We start from the raw sequence: 16086 nt of genomic DNA on the forward strand, positions 1-16086 counted from the left end.
CTCCTCCAGCACCACAATTCAAAGGCCTCAGTTCTTCAGCGCTCAGCCTTCCTTATGGTCCAGCTTTCACAGCCATACATTGCAACTGGGAAAACCATAGCCTTGACTATACGTACTTTTGTTGGCAGGGTGATGTCTCTGCTTTTTAGTATGCTGTCTAGATTTGCCATAGCTTTCCTCCCCAGGAGCAAGCATCTTTTAATTTCTTGGCTGCAGTCCCCATCTGCGGTGATCTTGGAGTCCAGGAAAATAAAATCTGTCACTAGAAAATACAATTAATAAGTAAATAAAATATAAACTAATCATTAATTGAGGCAAACCTTTTCTCCAGGGAGCCTCCTTAGCATTTTAGGTGGTAGTGAGAACTACATACAGGAGTCTGTGGGACAGTCAAAACATTTAAAGTCAAACACGCATGAGATCAATGCCAAGAAAAACATTCTGGATACTTAGGTTACCCATTGTGTGACTAATCACTTCAAAATGCCCAGTGTAATAAAAGTTATTTTCCATAAGCCACAGGATGTGAGAAACATACTCATTACAATTTACTTCTTGATCCTTGCTTGGAAGACAATGTGATCAGTACTCTGGTTGTATTCGGCCCCAGGGCTTTAGTTTGTTTGCCTTCTTGTCAAAGGTGATTGTTCACTTTGCAAAAGTACACAGGGGTAGAATTGGTAGGAACCCTGTGGGGGAGCCCAGCCTTCATTGGCCAGGTATAAATTAGTGATGATGAATAAGCTTTCAACTTTATGAAAATCTTCTGAAAAGAAAAAATAAAAAAGAGAGATTTTTCAGAGAAAGTGGTTTTTGTTTAATTTTGGAAGCCAAGTGAATTAGAATTAACAGACATTTTAACAATGGGATTTAATGTAGAAATATCTTCTGCTTAACTAATAAAACTGGACTCTCAAAGCAAAATAAATATCAATACAATAATCGGAATAAAAACTTTTTACATGCAGCTTTTTACATGTGTGATGAAATATACTTCACCTTACAGGTAATATGGGGGAAATTTCTTTCTTGTAATTGTTTCAGTTTGTACTGTAACAGTTTCATGCAGCTACTTTGCACAACTCCCAATTCCCGGTTAGTCTCTACTGACATACCCAATGCCGACTTTACTCTTGTGACCTCACGCCAAAGCACAGACAGGAAGATTGTATTATATACATAGGTAAGGTATTGTCACTTCTAAGAGCCACATTCCCAAAGGCCATCTTCTAGCTGCTTTTTTGCAAGGAAAGTCTCCACTATTTTCTTCTGACAAAACACAGCTAGAAACATGATAACACGGAGAGATGGTTAAGAAACACATGTGCACGTGTTTTACCAGGTAAAACTGGGAATGAAAAATCTGTTTTGTCCCATCATTTGACGGTGATCTAATAAACCTGATTTTCTTTTCAAAATGCAACAGGTTTGAGTGGAGCCCTTGAAGCGGCCGGGCGGCCAGTTTCAACAGCACGCCCACCCACAGGTGAAAATTTTCTTTCAAAATACGTTCTTTCTAGCTAAGAGTTCCCAAGAATTAAGCTATTCTGTATTTATTCTGTTATTGTTATAATATAGTGTGCCACATGTGTACATCTCTGCTACACAGACGTGCACAAGGAGATCTGTGTGAACAGAAGAACTTGCTACTGTTTTCATGACCTGCAAGAGGGTCAAGCAAGCTCTGCCTGAGGAAATTGCTCCTTAGTGTTGCCTGCGTGCTAGGGCAAGACTAACTGTGATTAGATTAATTGCCTAATTCTGAACTTCTGACAGAATTAGTGTGCTTCTAGAGTCAGTTTTTAGAGGAGGCCTTCAGGTGTATTCAGTCAGTATTGAGTTCTTCTCAGACATTAGCAATCCAGGTTAAATAAACAGCATGGAGAGACAGTGTGCTCCAGTCTTGCCTCCTTTTGTCACCGTTTCCATCACAGAGTAACTGCCTTCATAGAAGACCCTTGCCAGTCCATGGGGATTTTCCATGGGATTTGGAAAGTAATACTTTGCATACTTTTCACAAAGAATTGTGTACTTAGCATATTCTATACAAAGAAGTCACTAGACTTGTGAGGTGTTTGCTGAGTTGACCTCAGCTCAGCTTACTTCCTCACCATGGCCAAGTGCATGAAAGACGTCTGGCAAGTGCCAGTGGGCTGTATCCTGTCCTGATCTTTGCATCCTTAAGCACACCATGACTCTGTCTTTTTCACAGTGGGATACAGATACTGCCTTCAGCTCATAACCCTCCTGCATTTCACCACCATTTCTTCCATCTTTTCTCTTAAATACGTTAAGAGATAAAATATGGAATAGACACACATTGCCTCCTAAGGGTTAATACTGGAAGCATTCTAGGTGGAAGCACCCCTCGGTTCATACTCCCACTATGTCGTGAAACTCACTCAAGGTGCAGTCTTGCTGCCCGTCTTCCCCAGGTCACAACGGGGGCCTTGGGGCAGAAAAAGAGCATGCAGGAAGGTGTGGTGGCTGGGGCTGCAGACTTGCTTGGATTCCAGTTGGCATCCCAATCTTCTTCCCTCTCCAGCCCTAAATCTAGATGGATGAAAATGGCTTTCTAGATAAAATGCATGGTGTGAGGGGCGGCAGCAGTGGAGAACACTGGAGAGCACCACTGCCATGCTGTGCATTGGATGCTTGCAAGCTTCCAGTTTTGGAAGTGTGAGCATTTGCCGTGAGGGATTTGCTCCTTCAGTGACTTTGGTCCAGCCATTGTGTCTTTTAGCCTCGTTGACTTTACAGTGCCGGTTTGAGAACAGAATGGCAAAAACCCCATACATGGCACCACCCATGGAAGAATAGCAGGATACAAATGTGATAACAGGCCACCCTTCAATGGCTCCTGCACGTAGCTTCACTTTATGCCACATTATTGGTGCAGAGTGTTTCAGTGTCAAGCATTCATCATGTTTTCTACTTTTTAGCTAAGCGAACTAAGAAGCCTCTTGAGAAAAAGTCTGGGAACAAAGGTAGGAAACTGTGAAACTGTGCCACATTAAACAAATATCAAATGTTAATTAAAGCTCCATCTAGTTATAATTAATCAAGTTATGATTAATCAAGTTATAGTTATCTTGGGTGTTCACAGACTGTAAAGTGGATATTGCTTTTCTGGTTGATGGAAGCTACAATATCGGGCAGCGCAGATTTAATCTGCAGAAGAACTTCGTTGGGAAAGTTGCAATGATGCTGGGAATTGGAATTGAAGGACCACATGTTGGAGTTATACAAGCCAGGTACCAGAAGTATTTCCTATTTGGTGTATCACACCATCTTATAACACTATGCGTACAGTGGTATGCTCTAACTAAGAAATACTTTATTATAGTCTGTACGAGCAAACTCATTCAGTTTCCCATGAAATACCCCTTAGCTGGATGCATCATCTTCAAGCAAAATTAGACAGTTGTCAAAATTTGACATATTTATGCCCATTTCATCTGAGTAAAACCATGGCCACTGGTATCCCTAGGCACAGCTCTTATTTATTTATTATTAAATTTATATTCCACTAAACAATAGTCCAGCACGACTCTCTAAGCAGATTACAAGACACACAGAATCAAAACGATAAGAGATTATAACAATAAGACAATAATTTGCATACCAGTCAACCAATAATAAACAGACATTACATAAACACAAACCATTGCAATATGATATACAGCAGAGGCATGGTGCACCTCCTAACCCCCTGAGAAATCAGCCTGTCTATTCATTTACTGGAAGGGGGCACTGACCACAGTGGGGAGAAGGAACAGTTTCATCTTTAGATCCCAAGAACTGTTCCCTCCCAGCTTCAGTCTAGACTGGTCAGCCTTAAAGTATCTGCTGGTTAGGAAAGTCTGCCCCCTAGTGACTTCAGCCTCATGCACACATTAATTTACAATTCATTGATGTGGTTTAGAACAACCCAGTTGAACAACCCCTACTACCTCTAGTATGCAAGCTGCCAAGGTTTCACCATGCTGGAGCTATGCCACTGACAGAGAGTCACAGGGAGAGCTTATGTTATTTATCATAATGGCTAGAAGTTTGAAGTGGCTGGCCATGCCGTGTAAATCCCTGCCCGCTGAAGGTTCAATGACATCCAGGCACAATATTAAGAATACATTAACTAGCAGAAAAAAGGAGGAGGAAGTAACATGTTGAGCCCTGCCTAGAGCAATAGTTTGAGTAGAAAGAGTGGAACTTCCAGACAGAGGGCTGTTAGTGTTAACAAACAGAAAGCATTGTGCAGCTGTTCTGTCTTTTTCTCCTTAATGGATTTCCCTTAGTAAGAAAAAAGAACAAAAATGATGAAGATGTGGGGAGCACAGAAAGGTTTTGAGGGAAGATGATGCCATCTGGAATTCAGCAAGGCGATGCCATGCTAAAAGTCTCATCTGGAAGTCCTCTAGATAGACAGAAGTACTGACTGCCTACTGTTATTAGACTGGAGCATTTGGCAACCAGAGAAAAGCTCTATTTGAGTATGCCTGTGGTGCTCTTGGCTACATATCACATGGAATCACAGGTAGATCTAATCCCCATATAGGTGTCACAGTGATACGTTATTGGAGGACAAGAAAATTGGGCAGGGTTAAAGAGAGGCGGGCTTGACAGCGCTGGGTTACTTGGAGTGAGTTGGGCCAGACGTCTGAGAGGGGAAGGAAGGTAATGCAGCTGACTCATTCTGTACCCTACACTGCATACCCTGTCTGCATATTCCATCTGATTTTTCTTGACCTCTGCTCATATACTTCCCAAGTTTTTGAAAGATGGTTACTGAAGTTGCCACAAAGGCAGATTTCACAAAAAAAAAAAAAAAAAAACCCACACAAACATGTTTGCTTGTAGACAGTATTTTGATACTTGAAGTAGCTATTCTATCCATTTTTGAAAGCAATTGTTAGGATATAGTATGCATAAGTGGGACCTGCAACAAAATGGTATAGTATCCAGTCACTTATTCATGTCCTCGTTTAAATGCTCTATTTTATTCATCCTCCCTTCCTTTTCCATCCTTCCTTCCAAATAGTATAATTTGGCCATTTAGCATATACTGGGCTCCTTTAGACTCCCCCCAGTTCTGCCCTCTCCCACAAAAAGGGTTTTCTCCAAGCTTGCTGATATTTTCCTCTTCTGCATGGCTGGTGCTGTTTCAACTACATAAAAATTCATGTTCACCCTTGAACTTTGCAAATAAAGGAATTGAGGCAAGACTGGCCATCCACCACCACCTGCACCGAAGCATACAGTAGTTTTAGTGCTATGATGATCCTAAACTTTAAGGTGCTAAGTATTTATATTTAGTAACAGATCGGTTACTCTCATGAGCACAGGCTGGGGATGCTTCCAGATGAGGCTTCTACCTTTCAATTTCTCTGTTGCATTCGCAAAACTTTTTAGAGATTAGCACAAGGAACTGTCCATCTGGGAGTAATTCAGTCAAAGCAGGATTATGATTCACCCTAGGGGTGTTAATGGATTGGAGCACTGGAGAGTAACTCTTAGTTTATTGGCGTTGTCAAAAGATTCCTTATACTAGATCTGACTATCCATTCATGTCTTGCCTTCTGATCCCTTTCTTAAATGGAGGTGCCAGGAATTGTCCTGAGATCTTCCAGATGGAAAGCTCTGTCACTGAGCCACATTCCCCTCCTCAGTTTGAGAAGCGTCCTTGGGCATCTTCAGTCTGGTCCCTGCAGCTGGCCTTGTGCAAAGGCAAATAATCCAGTACTCTAACTTCTCTGGCAATTGCTTCTGAGAGAGAGAGAGAGCACCTGTAATTCTGTTTTTCCCCTCCTCTAAAAGTTAACTACCTGTGAGATCCAGATCCAGAAATTGAGAGTTTTTAAAATTGTCCACTTCTTTGCTTAAAATGTTTTGACTAAATTATGAACTCTACTGTATCCAATACTTGTCAACAAAACAATGGTGGTTACCGTCTGAATGAATTACAGAAAGAAGCAGTTTAAAATACATGTTAAAGCAAAGAAGCCAAAACATCTGGAAGAAGTTATACTGTTTATTACCAAGCTGATGATGAGTTATCATATAAATGTTTCAGTCACAATATTCCAATTATATTTGTGGACTGTAATAGCATCAGAAATGTTTCATTCAAGGGAATTAGTGTCCTCCATGTTCCAAAAATGAACAATTCTTTTGAAAACTTTTTCATAGCCAAGAAAAGCTTTTGTGTTGAAGGGTTGCCACTGAAAAAACCCTTACAAGAGATTAAGGCATGGCAGGATTTAAATTGGAAATAGCACTCCTGGAGTTAGCTATATTGTATCTCTGGCATACAGCCAATTAATATGGTAATTTTGCTTGTGATGGTGCAGAAGAAAGCTATAAAGGAGGAATCTTCAACAGGTGTTTAGAAACAATTTACCGAAGTGAGACCAATACATTTTGAGTATAAATCTTTCTTCAAGGGCAACTTTGAAGGCATTTGGTTATTTCTGTTGCTACATTGCATGTGTATCTTGTCTTTTTTTCCACTTGGAAGGGATCCAAGGCAGCTTACATAACTCCATGTTATCCTCACATATCCTAACAACCCTGTGAGGTAGCTTAAGCTGAGAGTTTGTGACTGGCCCAAAGTCACCCATTGAGCTTCATGGCTGAATGGGGACTAGAAGCTTCACCTCCCAGGTCCCTAGCCCAACACTACTGCCACAACGGCTCCTAGGAACCAGAGCCATCAAAAACTCAAAAATATATCCCATGGAATTAAAACATAGTGCTCTACATCACATTTTATTTCATCTTCTTGTTTGAATGAAAAGGCTATTTTCCAGTCACCCCTGAAGAGGGACAAATACCCAAAATGCACTGACTTCAGAAGGAACAACACCTTACACACTAACTCATTTAACAGAGCTTGGCAGTGAGGATTTAACCCTGCCCACTCCAAACGATCCAGCAGCTTTTGCCTCTGAGGGGTTCCAAGCACATGTTTACAAGGAAAAATGTGTGTTTGGAGGGCACAAAGTAAATGATAGGTAAAGGAAGAGCTGAGCATCTCTACTCTTGCTCTCCACTCCAAATCCTATTCTTAAAAAGCTGCTTTCTATAAAGAAGCTAATACTAAAAGCATTAGGGTTCTACTACGTACATGTTATGTGTATTGATCCCCTCATTTCAATAAACAGCATTCTAACAGCTCCTGCAGTCCCTCCCCATTCCTCTCTTTATTTTGGTGCTGCATGTCTGCTCTGTGTTGCTTTCCCAGCCCATGGCCCTGCCTAAGAGCCTCCCTGCTAGACCAGAGAAAAGGCTTCCCTAGGCCAGCCTTCTGTCTGCACAGCGGCTGATGAGATACACGCATTTAATATTGATGAGCTTCTTGCATGAAAGAAATTCCTAGATGATATACAAGAGCAAGTCTTCATAGGGAGGACAAGATTGCCGTCCTCAGGGCAGCTTGTTTCCTATTGGAAGCCTGCAGTCAGGACAAAAGACCCAGCAGGCACCATGCCATTCACGTTTCCCCAGCACTGTCCTACCACTGGTTGTGGAAGTAATACATAGTCAGCATGGCTAGGAGCCTTTGATGGCTCTCTCCTCCAGGAACTATCCACTTACAGGTAAAGCCCCTTCCCCAGTCATTCATAAGCCAAGACTGGAGGTGTGGATGCTGCTGATGGACTTCATGAGAGGTGGCCCTGTAGATCGTTGTGTGTGCTGGTTGCCATCAAGTTCTCGAGGCAGAAGCTAAAAGGAAAGCAAAAGGTTAGGCTGAAAGAAAAAGTAGGACAGTGAGTCTTTATTCCAACAAGAAAAACAGATCTAGGAAGAGAAATGAAAAGGTAAAACATGCTGGTTTGGAATAGATAAAACTTTCACTGGCTCAGGAATACCGAAACCAGTTATTTATTTATTTATTTATAACATTTTTATGCTGCCCCCATTGCAACAAAGCCTTGGGGCGGCTTACAATGTTTTCCTTCTGAGCAATGACTCTATGGGCTGCCTTTAAGGCTACAATCCTATGCAAATTTAGACAAAAAGCTTACAGCTACCGGCTGGGGTATGCAGGGAGTTTTAGGCCATTTTTTTTGCCTAAACTTGCATAGGATTATACCTTAGCATAAGGCTTAGATTAGCTCCTGGCGCTTTGTTATATGGACAGCTAGGTATCTAATATTATAGCAAAACCAGAGCTGACTCCCTGGCCAGATGTTATGCCACTTGCATACAGTTTTAAAAGGGTTCAGCCAGAAATTTTTCCAGCTTTTATTTGGAGATTGAATATGGAACTTTCCACATGGAAAGCATGCATTCTGTCACGGAGTTGTGTCGCTTCACCTTATCCTAACCATGACTAAGTAGGAATTTATTTTGTACCTTTTAGTTAGATTCTCTAACTTCTCTCCACAAGGTTCTCTAGCTTTGCTATGTAAAAATGTTGTTGTTATTAACAACAATCATATCCATCAAAAGGTAGCGGCTACAAAACATTCTTCTTTGATAATTGCTTTTTGAACCTGTAAAGGGTTTGGTTTGGCAGTCACCTAACATCTTGATCTCATAAACTGTGGCTGTCGATAAGGAGGGGGGGGGGTGTGTGTGGCAGGGTCCCGCTATGGGCCAGGAACATGCCAAATTAACCCTGGTGAACCTGGGACCTTTGGCTGCAAAGTATGTGTACCACCTCTGAGTTACGCCCCCGCTGAGAGAATGTGGCAAATCAAAAGAGCAGTTGGGTACCTGCACAAGCAGAAAGACTACATAGCTTAGGAAGGAGGGAGGGAGGGAGGAAGGGAGGAAGGAAGGAAGGGAGGAAGACAGACAGACAGACAGACAGACAGAATAAAGGATGGGGGTTCCTTCCAGAGATTTGCTTGCAAAGTTAAAATGGTGAGATGCACACTTGGCAAGATCAAATCAGAAAAGATGAGTCGCATTCCATAATCCCAATGGTACTAGCATATTGTCCCAGCTAAGGCAATGATGGTCTTGTGAACACTTACAGGCATACAGTGCCTGACACACACCATGGCTTAATTAAGCCACTGTTAGCATCTTTAAGCTGTAATGGTTGTGTGAACCTGGGCAATGTGATCCCTTTGCTATCTACAGCACCGCAGTGATTTGACATATGTGGTAATTAAAACACCACAAAGAACTTAATTTCCTTCTAGATAAATGTTGGTCTGTTAGTGTATACATTTTTTAAAAATCAAGATCATATAACCCTCATTTTTACAGACTTCTGTTGTATTGCATGTGATAAAATTGTGTTTCTTATGGTCTTCCTGTGAGATGTGTACCCCCGTGAGTAAGTATGGAGGCCTAATCCATTTATGTATATAGTGCCATGGGTGGAAGACTGTGAGAGGCTCAAAACAGTCAAACAAACAAACCAGGTTTCCTCCTCCATCTCCTTCCCACACAGTCATGTGTCATTACAGAGATAACAGTTAAATCATACAGCATTGTTGGAGAGATCCACAATGAATTCAAATGAGTTTGGATCTCTGTAAGACCAGCTTTTCCCTAGTCACAAAATTTCAGTGGACTTGCAGACTTTTTTATTTAGAATAATCTTATGCAAATTTGGAAAAAAGTCATGGAAAAACATAAAAAATAAAAAACTGAACGTGTGGATTTCCTCTGTAGATTAAAATGTGAAAATGCATACTTAAAGGGGGATTTGTGTGGTTTAGGCAGCTAGGGACAGTTTCTTAAGTGGGAATTTGTGGAAATGCATACAAATTCATTAATACAAAAATTTGATTCCATTAATGAGTAGATGGTAGAATGAAACACATCTGGCAAACCATAAAATACAAGTAGAATTGATTTAATCAAGCCCATATCCCCCTGTTCAGAACATAACTGAATTATGAGGCACATGGAAGCAGACCTGGGTGGGAAGAAGGAAGACCTCCCCCATTGCGCCCATACAAGCACATGGAAGGCAGAAGAAAATGTCAGTGGAACTCCAGAGTATCAACTTTAGCATGTCCTGTTACTGTTTTTTTTTGTTGTTGTTTTTTTCATAGTGAACAACCAAAAATTGAATTTTATCTCAAAAACTTCACTGCATCAAAAGATGTCTTATTTGCCATAAAAGAGATAGGTTTCCAAGGAGGCGATTCGAATACAGGTAAGTACATGCTTGTGGTGACAAAATAAGAATACATTTTTTGGAATAATTATGGATGAAATCCAAAATTACCTGAATGGAGTTCTGATAGTGAAATGGGACGTCTTTTCCCTCTCACGTTCTGCTGGCTCTGCTCCTTCCCAGTCTGCTCTGGAGAATACTCCAGCCATCCAGAATAGGCGGTTGTGATAGTGTGCAGGCAGAAGGGGAAATCATCTGCCTTCTCTGTTCCCCTAAAAGAATCCATTCTGTTAGTGGGAAGGAATAATTAGATACAAATCCATGGAACTGACTGACGACTGCTCCTCATGTGTGCCATTTTCACAGCCCAGTTTTGTCTAAAATAAAGCATAATTTTATGTAACTACAGTGGAAATAAAAAGGCAGCTTTGCCCAAGAAGGAAGTTTTGCAGAAGGTCATCTGTACATGGCAGGAAGTCTTCATGTAGAGCAGCGATGGGCAATGCGGTGCCCACAAGCCCCAGCAGCTCCGCAAACAGCTTTGGCACCAATCCAGGCCCTACGCCTCCCAGATGTTTAAAAGAATGAACAGATTTTCTTATTGGCCACTGGATCACTGTGAAATAGATCGTGGTGCTGAAAACTGTCATTTCAAAGGAATTCTTCAGTATGTTGTGGCCCAGACCCCACCTCTGTCTTGTACGTCCACTGTTTTGTGGTGGTGCCCACTACAGTTTTTCAGATCTCCAAGTTTGTTCAGTGAACCCAAGACTGCGTGTGCCTGCAGAGAGCCAACCACGAGAGTAGAAAACGGAAATACAGACACATGCTTCTGAGCACAGCCAGACAAGATCGATTTATCACCGTATTGCCACTTGAAATACAGTTTTACAAATCACCATTGTACAGCTAGGAATGTTATGATAATGTATGAGTTGGTGCATATTTCAAAACCGTTCCTATTAACTGTTCTTCAGTTCTTGGTCTGTGAGGCCGCTGTTTTGGATGTTAAACTACTGTAAGCTGTTTCCAGCTGTAATGAAACCTGATCATTAAAAGCCAATATTGTTTTCCTTTTTCCATATTAGGGAAGGCTTTGAAACACACAGCTCAACGATTTTTTTCCATTGAAAACGGGGTACGCAAAGGCATCCCTAAAATTGTTGTAGTTCTCATAGATGGCTGGCCCTCAGATGATATGGAAGAAGCTGGTATATTGGCCAGAGAATTTGGTGTTAATGTATTCATTGTATCCGTTGCAAAACCTAGCCCTGAAGAACTTGGGATGGTTCAAGATGTTGGCTTTATCGAGAAGGTGAGATGGAAATTTCCTAAATTGTCTACTTCTGTCTGGGCTTGAAGCTGTAAGAGATTCTTAAGAGGTTCTCCAGCTAAATTAAATCAGGAAGTTATAACCCTTACTGTTGCCAGTTCTGTAAAAAGAAAAGGGTGCCATTAGTAGAAAGAGAGCTGACGGCTAAGGAACAGAAAGTCACAGGATGACCGGTTATATACAGTGGTACCTTGGCTCACGAACTTAATCCATTCCAGGACTCTGGTTGTGACCCAAATTGGTTGTGAGCCAAGTTAAATATCCCCATAAGGTTCAATGTAAATGAGGTTAATCCGTTCTGTAACCATTTTTTAAATCAGAAAAATGTGAAACAAAATGACAACAACAAAGATCGTGGTCTTCTCCTCCCCTCCACCCCGAGCACAAGCGCAGCCACCTCCCTGCTCCCCACCCCCAGCATGACCAACATCGCACCTGTCATCCCAGCATGTGCCCACCATCCCGGTGCGCTGGGGGTGGGGGGAGAGACGGGCATGATCGTGGGTGCACTGGGGGAAGAAGAGACAGGTGCAAATGGTGCACTGGGGGAGGGAGAGATGGGCGCAATCTTGGCCATCTCTCACCAGCACAATTGCGGCCATTTCCCCACTCGGGGGTGGGGTGGGGAGATGGCTGCGATCGTGCTGGTTGTGGGGGATGACCAAGATTGTGCCCATCTTTCCTGCAGGAGCACACCTGTGATCACGCGCACCTTCCCTGCATGAAAGCAACTGCAATTGTGGCATTGGGTGGCGACCAAGATCGCAGCCATCCCCCCCACCGCCAGTGGAGAGATCACTGGGGGTGGGGGGGATGGCTGCGATCCTGGTTGCCACCCAATGCGGTGTTCACGACCCATGTCAAAATTTTAATGAAATTTTTGTTCGTGACCCGATTTGTTCATGAACCAGGGAGTTCGTGAGCCGAGGTACCACTGTAATAATGGTACCAATGGGTAATAATAACAACAATGGGTAAGTTATATTGGGGAACTAATGCATTTTTCAAGTATTAAATATGCTATTGAGTCCTAAGAAAATATGTGATTGCTATAATTCACAAGGGAAGATACGAGTACCTTATTGACAGAAATGCCAAAAATGACACCTTATTGCACTCCATTCCCTCAAAAGTTGATTTTGTAGAAAGGGTTTAACTAAAATCAGTTTAGTAGTAGAAGTGCAAAATCCATGGTTTGTGTTTTGTTTTTAAAATAGGCTGTTTGTCGAAACAATGGCTTCTTTTCCTACAACATACCAAGCTGGTTTGGCACTACAAAATATGTGAAGCCCCTCGTTCAAAAGCTCTGTGCTCATGAACAAATGCTATGCAGCAAGACTTGCTACAACTCCGTGAACATAGCTTTTCTGATCGATGGCTCAAGCAGTGTTGGCGATAGCAACTTCCGTCTCATGCTTGAATTTATCAGCAATGTTGCCAAATCATTTGAAATCACAGATATTGGTGCTAAAGTAGCAGCAGTGCAGTTCACTTATGATCAGCATATTGAATTCAGCTTTGCAGATTATGTCACAAAAGACGACGTTATTTCTGGTCTTCGGGGAATCCGCTACATGAGTGGGGGTACATCCACAGGAGAAGCCATTAGCTACACAACCAGAAATGTGTTTGGACCTGTAAGAGATGGGCCCAACAAAAATTTTCTGGTTATTTTGACTGATGGTCAGTCTTACGATGATGTCCGAGGGCCTGCTGCTTCTGCTCATAAAGCAGGTGAGTATCACTACCTGTGATCATACAAATTACGAGCAATCCATCATACTCCCTTTTCAAACTTCTTATTAATGACATTTATAACAAACTGAATGCAGGTGAAGCTGTAGTTATAGGATCAGTTTAAACAAAGCTGACTGCCATGGCTTATTTCAAAACATCAGACATGGTAGTTTTTGTGAAGGGTTCGGTATTTCCCAGTAACTGCATTTACGAGGATTTCTCTAAGTAGGTAACATCTGGAAAATACTTAGGCTGAAGCATAAAGGCATACTGGGGGCAATTTCATAGGTGTTCATTGCTAAATATATGGAATATATGGATATGAAAAGACTGATCTCTTTAGGATATTTGCTTAACAAAGACTTCCACTATGTCAGGTTGGGATGCAGCAATAATTAATGCTGATCCAGAATCCAAAGCACTCCCCCCTAGTGCTCTAACATCATTTCATAAACTGCTGTACAGTTTTCACCATCAGTATGAGGGAGTGGGACTGAAAAATTCTCACTATTGTTCTCTATCTTTTTTTTTTTTTTTGGTTGTGCGTTGTTCATTTTTTCTGGTTTTGTTTTGTTTTCATTTGTTTTTGTTCCCCTGTTTTCTTGATTGGGCCAAGAGCTTTTCAACATCCCCTCATAGCTCTTTCAAATTCAAGTAGCACTATCTCACAGCAATTAGGCAGAAGTCTTTATGGTGGATGATGCCTTTGGCTTACATTTTATAAATGGAAAGTATCTAGAAACAGTTGTTACGTCTGTTTGAACTTTAAATAGGCCTTTAAACAGTGTTCCTTCTTGACAATTTGTTGTAGGTATCACCATCTTCTCTGTTGGCGTTGCTTGGGCTCCACTAGAGGATTTAAAAGATATGGCATCGGAACCAAAGGAAACACATACTTTCTTCACAAGGGAATTTACAGGACTGGGACAGATTGTTCCTGATGTTGTTAGAGCCATTTGCAGAGATTTCATGGACTCCAAACAATGAATGGAAGGCTGAAGGAGACGAGTCTCAGCACATCAGGAAAGCTAAGGAGGTCTCTCTATCTAGAGCAAATGATATTCTAGCACACAAAGTTGCTAAGAGTAACTCTTCTACTTTCTTTATGCAAAACTTCTACTGATGTCAGTTCAAGTTTTGCTAGAATGCATAGGAAGTAGAAAATTTGGCCACGTTAACATTGTGTATGTATATTATATTTAATATTCCTCAGTTAAAAAGTGATGTAGATCTTATAGTTATGATTACCTGATATGTATAGAGAGAAAATATACAGCTACTCCTGGCATTAAATGCTGTCACCTAACTAGTCTCACCAATTAAAATGAAAAATTGAGATACATTGTATTAAGTGGAAAAGAATTTGCTCAAGAATGCTGTCAACTATGGTGAAAGAGTATTTTTAGTGAGTCAAAATCAAACATATTCCAGGTACTAGTGTTTAGCAAGCTATATATAGCTTGCTACAGTAAACTGATTAAAAAATTAACTCCTTTGAAGTAAATTACTACAAGGGATGAAAAGTGGCTGCTAATCAAGATGCTAATCACGAGATTACACCAAAGAGCTCACTAAACTGGCTAAGTCTGGATTTCAACAGGATACCTTAATTGTGTTCATTTTACAAATGACTTAACCATTTGAAATATTTAATCATAGTGTCACATCCTTATTACACATAATTTTTCAAACTTTTGTAAACTATTGGGGGATTCTCAATAAGCTAAATTAGTCCAATGATGTTAATGGGGGTGACGCTCATTGAAATCCTAATGCTGTAGATTAAATTACTATGGATTTAATAGTCCTCCAAGCAACTGCAAAAATAGCTTTTCCCCATGTTTACCATGCTTTTGGTTGTAAAGTTTACAAGCAGTTATGAAAGTATAAACGAGATCATGTTTATCTGGCTTTTAACATTTTTTGAAAAAAATAACTATTGTCATGGATGTTTATTCATGTTAGCACAACACATTTCTAGAAATGCTGCATGTTTTCTGACAAAGCCTCTCTTTAAAAATAATGAAAACTGAATTTTAAGAGGTGCATTGTAGTATTGTAGAGCAAAAGTGGCTGTCACCAGGCCTTACACCAGCATGCCTGAGACACACTCATATCCTCATTCTGGAAGAAAATGCCAGAATCATGCTGTCTTCCTAAACTTTGCTCAGTCTGCATGTACGAACCATTAGGAGGAGGGAAGGGAATCATGTGTATGCTGCAATTTTGCAGGGGCACAGGAAAAGTGCAGCTATGGCACTGGGTGCAAAATTCCTAGGCAGGCTGGAGAAAGTTTGGACTCAGGCTATTTTCTTCTGTCTCATACAATGGATTGCATCCTTTATTTGAATAGCTTTGTGCATCTTATAGCTCATCTTTTCTTAGTGCAGAATCTAAACAGCAGTGGCACAAGATTTTGTTTCTCTTTTTTGATGTAAAGCACACACAGTCCTGCCAGCCATTTTATTGCATACCATGGAAAGGGAAATGGCAAGGCCTGTAACTAAAGGACACCAGCCAAAGGAGGAGATGTCCTACCTGCCCCAACCTGCAAACACACTGCAGCAATTGAGGGAAGTACTGAATCTCTGAATACAGGAAAGGATAAAAATGTTCTAAAATGATGCTGTGCCTGCAAACTAGCGAACATTTGGAGATGAATGAACAGCAATGAACAGCAAACCTAAGTTTAATTTGACAAATTATAATATATTGATATGTGTGGGAGAGAAGGGAAGATCTCTAGTTCTTCAAGAATCTCACAAGGTTCCTACACTCCTCTAAGCCTCAGGATCTAATCTTTGCTTTTAAAAATAGTTGAGATAGGAAATAGGCAAGGGGATTCTGAGGAATGCTCAGTGCTAATTTATTATGTATTAGTATTAAATTAAATTAGTATTACATTATTAATATTAAATGTTTTAGAAGGTTGTTT

General features: G+C 41.0%; 1 protein-coding gene across 1 annotated transcript in view; it reads left to right on the forward strand.

Annotated features, from left to right (window-relative positions):
- The window catches only part of COCH (cochlin), a 33054-nt gene extending 18882 nt beyond the window's left edge, over positions 1-14172 (forward strand). Inside the window, exons 5-11 of the mRNA XM_044435771.1 lie at positions 1427-1486; positions 2943-2987; positions 3107-3254; positions 10017-10120; positions 11170-11396; positions 12632-13148; positions 13963-14172. Coding sequence (XP_044291706.1) covers positions 1427-1486; positions 2943-2987; positions 3107-3254; positions 10017-10120; positions 11170-11396; positions 12632-13148; positions 13963-14138 — 1277 coding nt within the window. The 3' untranslated portion in view covers positions 14139-14172. The remainder of the gene's footprint in view (positions 1-1426; positions 1487-2942; positions 2988-3106; positions 3255-10016; positions 10121-11169; positions 11397-12631; positions 13149-13962) is intronic.
- Positions 14173-16086: the final 1914 nt, after the last annotated feature.

Source organism: Varanus komodoensis, unplaced genomic scaffold (genome assembly GCF_004798865.1).
Source record: "Varanus komodoensis strain SLA01 unplaced genomic scaffold, ASM479886v1 scaffold3, whole genome shotgun sequence".
Lineage (NCBI taxonomy): Eukaryota > Metazoa > Chordata > Lepidosauria > Squamata > Varanidae > Varanus > Varanus komodoensis.